General features: G+C 43.1%; 1 protein-coding gene across 1 annotated transcript in view; it reads left to right on the forward strand.

Moving 5' to 3' along the window:
* Positions 1 to 11,536: 11,536 nt before the first annotated feature.
* Positions 11,537 to 12,305, forward strand: part of STAM (signal transducing adaptor molecule) — a 40,867-nt gene continuing 40,098 nt past the window's right edge. The window contains exon 1 of the mRNA XM_049777783.1: positions 11,537 to 11,587. Coding sequence (XP_049633740.1) covers positions 11,548 to 11,587 — 40 coding nt within the window. The 5' untranslated portion in view covers positions 11,537 to 11,547. The remainder of the gene's footprint in view (positions 11,588 to 12,305) is intronic.

Below are 12,305 nucleotides of genomic sequence, written 5' to 3' on the forward strand. Positions count from 1 at the left end.
AAAAATCCATCTAACAGGGTTCAGGGGAACATATGGGATGCTGGGGATTAAATCTGAGTTAGTCACAGTTCAAAACAGGCACCCTACCTGCTGTACTATCTCTCTGGCCCCTATTTTATTTTACTTTTGTAATGTGATTAATTTAAAAGATAAAATAAATTGGATTTGGGAGTATGACTTGGCAATTCAGCATTTGACTTGCCCTAAATTCAATTCTATCACCGTGCCAAATATATGTTTATGTGTGTGTGTGTGTGTGTGTGTGTGTATTTTTAGTATATATCTGAAAAGCAATGCACATATTAAAGCTTTATAATATACTGGTAGATATCACAATAAGAATGAATATAAGTGAGAAGAAAAGACTAGATTCCAGAGAAGAAACATGCTGCCTATTTGTGAACTCTAGCAGAAGAGAGTTCAGTGAAATGCAAATACACGTGGAGGCCAGAGTAATAGCACAGTGCATAGAGCACTCGCCTTGCACATGGCTAACTCAGGTTCTAAATTCCCATATGGTTCTTCAATTCCTTTGAGAACTGATCCCTATACACAGAGCCAGGAGTAAGTCCTGAATGCACCCCAAACATAAAAGCAAATATATGGCTCCAGAGAGATAAAACAATGAGTGGGTAAGACACCAGCCTTGCACATGGCTTATCTGAATTTGATCCCCTGTACCCTATATGGCTCCCTAGAACTGCTAAAATTGGTCCCAGACAACAGAACCAGAAGTAAGCCCTGAGCACTGCTGGGTGTGGGTCCCAAACAAACAACACACAAAAACAAATACAAGGATCTGTGAACATGGCTCAAATGAGAGACAATATGCCTTGCATATGTAATGCTCTATTGCTTGTGCATACACACACACACACACACACACACATACAAGCAAGTGCACACACAGATAAGAGTAATGAAAACTGAAGTGTGAAGTGTGAGACATCTTAAAACAGATATTAATTTAGAAAATGATAAATTGGGCACTGTACTTTTAAAGGAATATTTGAATTAATTTAACTTTTTATTGATGTGCGAATGGGTCGCAGTGATATTCTCATTTATAATCTTCTCTGCAACAGAATCAATCATACAAATTTCATTGTCAGCTGACAGTGAAAGTCGAGTCTTTGCCTGTGACTTTTGCTCTGTAGGTCTAGAGACTATGGCATTCTGGCATTCTGGAGCCAGAGATAGTGCAGAGGGGAGGACATTTGCCATGTACATGGCTGACTGGGTTTGATCTCTTGCACCCTATATGGCCCCTGGAGCCTGCCAGAAGTGATCCCTGAGTGCAGAACCAGAAGAAACCCTTGAAGCACTGCTTAGTCTGGCCCCCAAACAAAAATAAAACCCTTCCCAAACATGTCATTTCCTGAGCCAGAGAAATAGTTCAGCTTGTAAGGCACTTACTTGTCTTCCATCAGCTGATTAGGTTCAATCCAGGGCACCTATAAGAGTGATCCTTGAGCACAGAAACAGGAATAAGCTTTGAGAATAACAGATTGTAGCCCCCCCCACAATAAAACAACCCACAAACTTCATTTTGTTCTATAAATGGTGAAAACAGTAATAGAGAGATGCTACTGGAACCATTCATTATGATAAACTAAATAGAGTAGAGCAAAGTAGAACAAGTATTTTCTTTTATTAGGTTAGTGGGGTGAATTAATGCTTGGCAACATCTGGCAGTGCTCAGGAGATCACTCCCGTCTGTGTTTAGGGGACCAAGTGGTGCTGGGAATCCAATCTAGATGGGATAAACATTTTTCATTATGTTTAGGAAATACGTGGCTTCTTTAACTATGTGTGCTGGCCACTGAAATGTTTTGTTTTCTGAGTGCTGGGGAGAAGCATGGTTCTGTGTGCAACAAGGCTCCTTTTTCTAGGAGCTTTTGGGCTTTGACCAGCTGCAGTCAGCTGAATCCTGCAACCGTCAGCAGACGTGAGTGTTGAGACCCGTTACTCAATCTTTGGTTGTGAGTAAAGAAAACATGATCTTTCCAAGGAGCAAGGACGGGGGCAGTTGTGACAGTCAAAAACTGAGCATTCAAGAACATTCGTATTCTTTAGAAAACTACTGTTTATTGTGAAGTCTCTTTCTAGATCCTAGAATTAGATAAATTGGTTCAAATTACTCCAAAAAGAAGGAGGAGAAATGGGCATCATATTAGAAGCACCAGCTCTAGTAGATGATATTACTACTCTAGAAGTCATTAGTTAGGAGAGGCTGAGGTCAGGGTGATCTGGTTCGTAAGGGGAAGGCTAATCTGGTTATTGAGTGGCTAAGGCTGTGATTTTCAGACAGGTTTGCCTTTTAGAACACTTATTTTTTTACCTTCTGACATATTTGAAGTAATATGTTGAGATTTTTAAGATCAAAACTACATGGTAAAACATGTAACATGGTAATTTTTTAGCAATTCTATTGAGGTATAATTGTCATAATAATCTTCATATATTAAAAACATAACTCTGGGACCAGGCATGTAACTCAATGGTTGGGCACTTGCCCTGTATGTGGGAAGCTCTGGGTTCAATTATAGCATCTCCCAGGGTGCCCCAAACACTGCCAGAATGATGCCTGAGCACCAAGCCAAGAGTAGCTCCCCTCAATCAGCCAATGTGCTTCCCAGTCTTCAAATACCATAAAAATTTATATGGCAATACTACCAAAATATAATCCTCCTGACCCATTGTCTAATATACTTGTGTGATCTCTAGTGAACCTATCTAGGTTTGAGGTTAATATTGAAAGTTTGTGGCAAGAAGTTACAGTAATAGAAAATTATTCAAACAAAGCACTTTATACTGGAGTTTGAATTGTTTGAGCTTGTTTGTGCACTGGAGAAAAGAGGTTTTTCCATTTTCTTGAAGTTGCCCAATTTATTTACTTATTTTGCTTTCTGGGTCACACTTGCCAGAGAGCTTGGGGCTGTGTGGTCTGGCTTGAAATTCAGAGATCACTCCCAGCCCAGTGGTGCTCTGGCAACTGTGTGGTACCAGGGATTGAATCCAGGTCCTCTCTCCATTTTATTGATCTTTAAAAAAAAACAAACAAACAAAAATAAACTTTTAGAGGTCAGGGAAATGGCTCAGAGAGCTAGAGCTCATGCATGGGGAGGGCTAGGTTCATTTCCCTACATCATTGGGAGCAGCTCCTACGGAGTGGGCAAAGAGGGTTAGCACTGAGCATGCTATGTGTGGCCCCCCAAATTAGGTTTTTATTTCATTTTCCCACTGTATTGTTTTGCTTTTGCACTGATGACTATCTAAACCAGGATCTCCTACAAGCAATGCAAACCCTCTACTGCCCAGATCCCTTTTTTTTTCTATAACAGTTTTGACCAACGGGTCATTTTGAAATGTGGTTTTTAGCTCTGAAGTATTTATGAATTTTCAAATATACTTCCATTATTTATCTTTAATCCATTTTCACATAGCTTGCCTATGAATTTCATCATTTCATATTTTGAGATTTGTTTTATGGCCCAGAATAGAATCTATCTTGATAATGTCATGTGAACTTGAAGGGAATGCGCATTATGCGTTCATGTTCATGCAATGTTGGATTCATTTCAATTAAGTCAAGTTGGCAGACAGTTTTATTCAAGCCTTCTAGTGCCTTTCTCGTTTTCTGTCAGCTTGTTTAGCACCATTAAAAATGAGGGGCTGATGTCCCCAACTATAATTATGGAACTGTCTATTCTTCCTTGAGGTTTCAGTGTTTGGTTCATATTTTTTTTGTCACATAGAAACAGTATGATTTAAAGAATAAAACCAAACAAATTTTGTGCCAGCACAGGACAGGATTTTACTGAGAAAGATAACGCAAAGGGAATTGGAGGAATAGTATACAGGTTAAGCTACTTGCTTGCTGATTTAGATCTGTCACTGCTTATAAACACTGAGAACTGTCAGAGGGGATCCCCGAGCATAGAGCCAGAAACATCATCAGGTGTGGCTCCCTAGCAGGTACACAAACCTTCTCTATATAAAGATTCATAAAGGAATTAGAAAATCTTTGAACTTGATTAAAGAGAAAATACAAGAGACTAGCATTTTTGATTTTTGTTTTTTGATTTGTTTTGAGCCACACCCAGCCATGCTCAGGGTTTAGTCCTGGCTCTGTATGCAAGAATTATTCGTCATGGTGCTCGGGGACCATATGGGATGCTTGGCATCGAACCCAGGCTGGTGGGTGCAAGGCAAGTGCTCTTCCTCCTGTACTATTGTTCTGCCTCTACAAAATAGAAGGATTTAAGATGAATTTTAAGAGATGCTCAAGAAATATATCAACTATATGTTAGAAAAGGAAGAGCAAACATTAATGAGCTAAGCTTGAGCTTTCACAGCATGAAAAAATATTTGAAATAAGTCTAGGAGAGGGTGCTGGTGCTATAGTACAGTGGGTAGGAAGCTTGCTTTCCTTGAGGTTGATTCAGGTTTGATCCCTTGCATTCCACAGGGTCCCTGAACCTGCCAGGAGTCATTCTTAAGCACAGAGCCAGGAATAACCACTGAGCACCAATGGACGTGGCCCCAAGCAAAACACAACAAAACCCAGAAATCAGCCTGGGAGATAGTTCAAAGGGCTGGAGTGCAGCTTGTCATGTGCGAAGTACAAGTTGAATTACTGGCATCATGTGATTTCCAGAGCACCAAAATAAGCAACATCTGAGCAGTCAGCAGTGAGTGATCTTAGATATCCCCAGAAGAGGCCCCAAACCAAACCAATAAAAGAATCTGGGGGCCTTTAGTAATACTAGAGCAGGGAGAGCATTTGCCTTGCATGCTGCTCACCCAGGATTGATCCCTGGCATCCGATATGGTCCCCTGAACACCACCAAGAGTAATTTCTGAGAGCAGAGCCAGGAGTAACTCTGAGCACCATTGCAGGCAAAACAAACAAAAAAATCTGGAATGGAAATATGTATATATGGAATAGTAATGAGTATGCATATAGTCTGACTGATTACTGGTCACAGTCTTCTTATCCTTCATGTGCCTATTAATTTTTATTTGAAGTTCATCTTTGTAGAAATTATATAATGAGAGATGTATATTTTTTGCCCTAGGAATATTCCTTTAAAATATACTTTGGGTCAGAATGATAGCACGGCTGTAGGGCATTTGCCTTGCATGCAGACCACTTGGGACAAACCCAGGTATGATCCCCGGCATCCCATATGGTCCCTTGAGCTTGCTCACAGTAACTCCTGAGCGCTGGCAGGTGTAGTCCAAACATCAAAAAAAATTTTTTTTATACTTTGTGGGATGGACAATTAGTACAGCAGGTAAGGCTCTTGCCTTGCATATGCTTGACAAGGTTTTAATCCCTGGGATCCCTTATGAGCACTGCCAGGAACCACTGGGTATGACCTAAAAACTAAAAAAAGAAAAAAAAACAATACATTTTATATTTTATTCTGTCCTTAAACTGTCCACATATGAATCTTAGCATGTCTTTGACAGAATTACTATAAAGCTTTTTTTGAATGAGCCATGCTCAGCATTCAAGTTAGGATATAGGATTAAGTCCCTACCAGTAGGGAAGAAGAAAAATAATAGTATGAGGCATGTGAAATAGCTTATCTAATGCATGTTGAGAATTTGTGGTAAAATTGTATAATAACATTTCTAGAATATGCTTTTGTGCTAGTTAACTAAGAAAATCAGTTTTTCTTGGTATTCTGTTTGCAAGTCATTTTTTAATGCATAAGAATTTTCCAAATAAAAACACAAAAAAGAATTCTCAAATCAAGCCTCAATTTTAAGCTTAGTATTTAAAAATGAGTCACGAGGGGCTGGAGCAGTGGCACAAGTGGTAGGGTGTTTGCATTGCACACGCTAACCTAGGACTGACCGTGGTTCGATCCCCTGACATCCCATATGGTATCCCAAGCCAGGCACAATTTCTGAGCGAATAGCCAGGAATAACCCTTGAGCATCATTGGGTGTGAGCCCCCCAAAATAAACAAGCAAACAAATAAAAAAAAAACATCAGGGACGTGATGGGAGATTAAGGTGTTTGCCTTGATCACAGCCAAACTGGGATTGATCCCTGTGGTCTCCCAAGCACCACCAGGAATGACCAGGGTTCAGAGCCAGGAATAAGCCCTAAGCACCATTGAGTGTGGCTCAAAAAACAAATAAAAATGTAAAAAAAAAATCACAAAATTTAGTAAACACATGTTATTATAGAAACATGTGTGTTGCCGGAATGAAAGCCAGGTTTTATGCCTGTAGCACATCACCTTACCATGTCCAGATATTATTCACCCATATACAGGAACTCCAAAGCTTTTTAATTTAAAATGGATACAGTCCTTAAAATGAGTAGAAAAAACTATGGTAATATTAATAATGAAAAAAACTCCAGTAATTTTAGTGTTTAAAAAATGATAAGAGAAAGCAGATCTCAAAATATAAACCCATTTCTTTTTTTTTTTTTTTTTTTTTGGTTTTTGGGCCACACCCTGTGACGCTCAGGGGTTACTCCTGGCTATGCGCTCAGAAGTTGCTCCTGGCTTCTTGGGGGACCATATGGGACGCCGGGGGATCGAACCGCGGTCCGTCCTAGGCTAGCGCAGGCAAGGCAGGCACCTTACCTCCAGCGCCACCGCCCGGCCCCCCCCATTTCATTTTTTAATTAATGTAGGTTTAATGGTGCCTGGATATTCCTCACAGTTTGGGGCTTGATGATCAAATCTCAGACTGTCTCTATTCTTGCCTTCCAAGCTGTCCCTTTGTCTCCCATTTTACTTTTCACATTAGAATTTTCTGTTAAACATGATAATGAAACAGGGGCAAGAGCCCATAGCACAGCGGAAGGGCGTTTGCCCTTGCATGCAGCAGACCCCAAGACCAATGTGGGTTTGACTCCCAGCATCCCATATGATCCCCGAGCCTGCCAGGAGCAATTTTTGAGCTCAGAAGCCAGGAGTAATCCCTGAGCACCACTGGATGTGGCCCCCCAAACAAACAAACAAATAAAACCCACAAACAAATCAAAAACATAACAATAAAACAGTGAAATCTAATAAAATTTATTATAATAAATTAATAATAAATAATAATATATTAATAATAAAACATTAATAAATAAAATAATAAAATTTGATCAGATTTGTAAAATCAGAGCAGATTCCATCTCATCACAAAGTTCACTCAATGCCCAGTCATTCCTCAAGATCAGAATATACTGGTAAAGATATTGAGAAAATAGCTAATATTTTTGAGGTTCTGAAAATCAAACCCAGGACCTCACACATGTACTAAACTATTTTTTTACTATTTCCTGGGCTCACCTACTGAGGATCATGTGACCTAGAGACTCAATAGCCTCTTGCTGGTAAAAGAATCATTTAATCTTATTACTAGGGCATAAGCAACACAAAGCAACACAAATGCATTCTCATAAATATTTAGATCTGGCAGAGGGCACTTAGGAGAATTATGTCCCAGACCATCTCTCAGAAACTTGGGGTGGATGTGTTGTAACTTGATTCTGTCAGCCTCCTAATTAAGAACCAGTTGTTGAGAGGAACAATGATGATTCAGAAGAATTTTTAATGTCTCCTAATGAAACACAAGAGCTTTTGGTATTGACACCTCAAAATATTAAAAACTGGTGATATTAACATGGCACGTTTCACATCGTTGCAATTGAATTTTTTGCTTTTGTAAGAAATATATGGGTTCAAATTCTCTGCCCTCCCCCAACATTGCCAGGCGTTAACCTTGAGTATTGAGCCAAAAGTTATCCCTGAAGACTGCTGGGTGTGGTTGTAAAACAAACAAAGAAACTAACACAAAAATATAGCCTCATCAGAAAAACACTTGGGGAAATAAAGGATGCCTAAAATGTTGTTGGGCCAATGACATTATGGTGGATGACAGCACTTTGGCAATTACATTCTATAATTGCCAAATATTTTGTTCATAGTCTTCTTATTTATTCTCTTCTTTCTTTTCCTTCTCACATGATGTGGAAGGCTATCATGTTTTGCAGTGGAATTTCCTTTCTCAAGGAGAAAAAGGTTTGTTAGCTCCAGAATTGAGATCCAACCCACAAAGACTGGAGAAGATGGCAATAATGCAATGAGCAAGGAAGTTTATTCAATTACCAGCATGCTTGGGCTGCAACTCTCTCTGGGTGGCAAAGACCCAGATGGGTCTTGCAAGCCCCTTTTCAGGGCTGCTTTGGCTTCAATCTAGAGTTAAACAATAGGTTCTTAGTACATGTTCTGTTAGTCAGGTTTAAACTGCTTGGCTGAAATAGCAGAGGAAGGGCTGGGGAGCCCAATGGGCACTCATGACCTTGGCATCCAGTTAAATAATGTTTATTGCCTGAAGACCCCTGGGTGTTGCTTGTTTATCTAACTGTCCTAGTATGTGCCCTCAAAGTTCCTGGAACTGGCTGCCCTGGGCCCAGTCCTTCCCTCAGAGTTTCAGCCTGCCATGGCTCCCCATGTATGAAGCAAAGCTAGGCCACAGAAGTAAAAGACCACCAGTTAACTCCAAACCTACATTCCCCTCTAACAGATTGATCTGAAGAATGAGTACAGGGGTTAAGGTGCTTTGCCTTAACCTAAGACTGGATCTCTGGCAATGTCAGGAGTGACCCCTGAGCACAGAACCAGGGGTAAACACTGTTGGAAGTGGTCTCCAAATCAAGTAAACAAAAAGGTTAAAAAAACAAAAGCTTGTGATTATTTGATTTTCATGGAAGAGAGACAGATGTGGCTACCCCAACTTCAAGACAGGAAGGAAAGTCTGGTGACTACATCAGACTTACAGGAAGCACTTACCAAGGGGCAGACAAGTGACTACCAGAGTGGGCAAGAGACTGTAAGAAAAGTTGTGGACTTGACCAGAGAAACAAGAATTTCCACTGTGATGATTAAAATGGAAATAGGAACAGGCTGATGCAGTAACCCCCAGAATTCACACCTCTAAGTATTCTGGACCTTTAGAATCAGCAGCTGAGAGAGCTCTAGTTTCAGGCAGGGCAGATGAGTCAAAGGGAGGAACAGCACATGCTTTGCATGTGGGAAGTCAGCTACTAATTGAAAATTCCTTGCTGGGTTTTATCATCTCAAGCAAGATCTACCATGCAGGTTGGAGGGTTCCAGACCCACACAGGTATACACTAGGACAGCACTTTGGAACTATACATCTTGTTCCATGAATATCTTTGTTCAAAGTATTCTTGTTTGTTCTCTTCTATCTTTTCTTTCTCACATGATGCAGATTTCTTTGATCCTGAAGCAAATTCATTGTCATAAACATTTATTTACACAAACTTAAAATTGTCTTAATTTTTTAGTTGCTATTTTGTTTTGTGCGGGGGGGGGGGGGGGACGACGACATACCTTGGTGGTGCTCATGAATCACTCCTGGTGTGGATGGGGACCACATAGGCTGCCAAGTTCAAACTTGGGAAGAGTGTATGCAAGGCTATCATGTTAGCCACTATACTATTTCTCCAGGCCCCTAGTTTAAAGAGATTATATTAACCTATAATTCACCTAACAATGTTTGAATAATTCCTTACACATACTTTTTGAATGTGAAAATATATTTAAATTCTACTTCATTTTGTATATTTTCATTTATATTATTATTTTTTAATCTTTTTTGGTTTGGAGGTCATACCTGAAGGTACTCAAGGACTAGTCCTGATTCAGTGGTGGAGGATGGGGGTGGTTTGGCTAAGGATCCTAGGGAAACAACCCCAGGGCTTTCTACATCTAAAGGATGCACTGCAGTCCTTTATACTCCCCCAAGAAGGACTTCACTTTTATCCTAAGTGAATTTTATTTTTGTTTCTTGTAAGCACACTTTATGTACTCTGATACAAATATTTTTGTTATTGTTGTTGTTTACAGGCTACCTTGTGACACCATGTATCCCAAAGCTACTATAAATGTGTTCCAAATGAAATGCAAAATGTAACAGATACTTCTTAAATTTCTATATGGCACAGATTATTTTTGGTAAAGGTAGGTCTCCAAGCTCAAGTGCATAATTTTCATTTGTTATTGTTTGGCTTTGAGACCACACTCAATTGGCACTTACTCCTGGCTCTGCAGTCAGGGATCAGTCCTGACAGATTTGGGGATCATATAGAGTTACAGGGAATCAAACCCAGCTCAACAGAATGCAAGGTAAATTGTCTTACACGCAGTACTATATCTCCTGGCTCTGTTTTACACTTCTGATCCCAGGAACAGCATGGCACCCCCTGGCAACGCTGGAGAACTACTTTCTGAACAGTCAGGAGTAAACTTCAAGCACCGATGGTGTGTCAAAGCAGTCACTATTATGTCAATATTAAGGGATCAAATGAATTATACTAAGTCTGTAGGAGTCTAGCATGTTGTAAGCACGCAGTTATGAGACATCATCATTCATTTTACATCCCAGTCCTCCCCATATAATCATAGTAGGGGGTTGGGAGATGGGCTCACAGGACCCAAGTGCAACGTTGCAAGCTCAAAACCTAGGTTTGGATTATGTTTCCTGAAGCATCTGAGAAGCCAACCCACCTTCTTTTCCCCCACCCTCCTCCGTCCCATCTTAATAGGTGTGGCCCACCAAAAACAAGCGAAAGCAGCAAAATTGGTGGGAATCGCTCATTTCTAGCTCCCTTGAGTCCTGTTGTGGTCCTGTGTGTGGTGAGAGTGGGGGCTGGGCACCTCCTCATCTAATGACAACTGCTTAGTGACTGCATGATCAGTCAGTCATTCAGGGGGTGCCAACGCCCAGTTGCAAGCGCAGGCGATGGGGAGCCTAGGCCTACGCCTTGAATCAGCTCACATGACAGACACCCGGTGCCAGCCAGCCAGCCAGCCAGCAGAATCATGGCACCCCGGGTCTCTGCCAACGCCATCTCCGTGCGGTTGCCACCAAAAGGCACCCCCAAAAGGGGCCATCTCCGTCTGCAAAGTGACACTTAAGAGGGGCAGAGGCCCACCCGCGAGGGACCCCTTTGCTCCCTCCCAAAGCTAGCTCGAAGAGCCTCTTAGGTCCCGGGAGGAGGCTGGAGTAGGTGTCCGCGGCGCGCCTGAAGGACCCCCATTTTGGGGGGGGGGCTCTTGCTCCTCAGAGAAAACGCACCACCCGAAGCCTTTTAGTTAACCCCCAAAACCACCCTGGGTGACAACTAAGAAGCGGATGGTGGAGCCTCGGGGCTCGAAGTCCCTTTTGACGCTGCAAATTTCTGGACAGGCAGTGCTGAGGGCACCGTGGTTTCCCGACCAGGCTGCGCGCGCGAGGCTCGGGGTCTTGCCGTCGCCTTAGGTCTTGCCAGCCGCCCCGCCGCCGCCGTTGCTGCTGTGTTGTTGGGGCTGGAGGGAGCGCGTCGCCGCCTCTGCGTCCGCCCGGCCGTGTCGTGGGCCGCCGTCTTGCGTGCGCTGTCTTTCGGCCGCCGTCTGCGTCCGCGTGGCGGCGGAGCTGCCCCCCAGGCCCGCCGCGGCGCCCGAGCCCCGAGTGCGGAGGGGGCGTCCCTGCGGAGCCCGCGGGCGCGCGGCGGCCGAGATGCCGCTCTTCGCCAGCAACCCCTTCGACCAGGATGTCGGTGAGCGACCGCGCGCACTCTGTGGGCCCCCCCCCCCCCGCACACACACCGGACACACACACACACACACCAGCAGCTCAGACACACACAGCCACACACACGCACACACCGAACACACATACCGGCAACCCATACAGACACATACGACCACACACACACACACACACACACACACCACCAGCAACCCCTTCACCAGATGTCAGCGCTTGGATACACGCACTCACACTCTTGTGGGGGACCCCTACACACACACACACACACACACATACACACACCAGCAACCCATACACACATACGACCACACACACACACACACCAGCAACCTCTTCGACCAGGATGTGGGTGAGCTCAGGCTCCACCTCCCTTGGGGGAACCCAAATACACATACATCGCCTGTGGGGGACCCCCCCCCCAACACACACATACACCAGTAAACCATACCACACACATGACCACACATGCACACACACACACACACATCAGCAACCCCTTCCACCAGGGTGTGGGTGGAGCTCAGGCTCCAGCTCCCGTGGAGGGACCCCACATACACATACATCGCCTGTGTGGGACCCCCCCCCAACACACACACACCGGACACACACACACACTCCTTTGGGGATCACACACACACATTCACACACACATACCAGTAAACCATACACACACACACATGACCACACACACACACACACCGGAACCATCCGGGGGCTCACTCCCG

This window comes from Suncus etruscus, chromosome 7 (genome assembly GCF_024139225.1).
Source record: "Suncus etruscus isolate mSunEtr1 chromosome 7, mSunEtr1.pri.cur, whole genome shotgun sequence".
Taxonomy (NCBI): Eukaryota; Metazoa; Chordata; class Mammalia; order Eulipotyphla; family Soricidae; genus Suncus; species Suncus etruscus.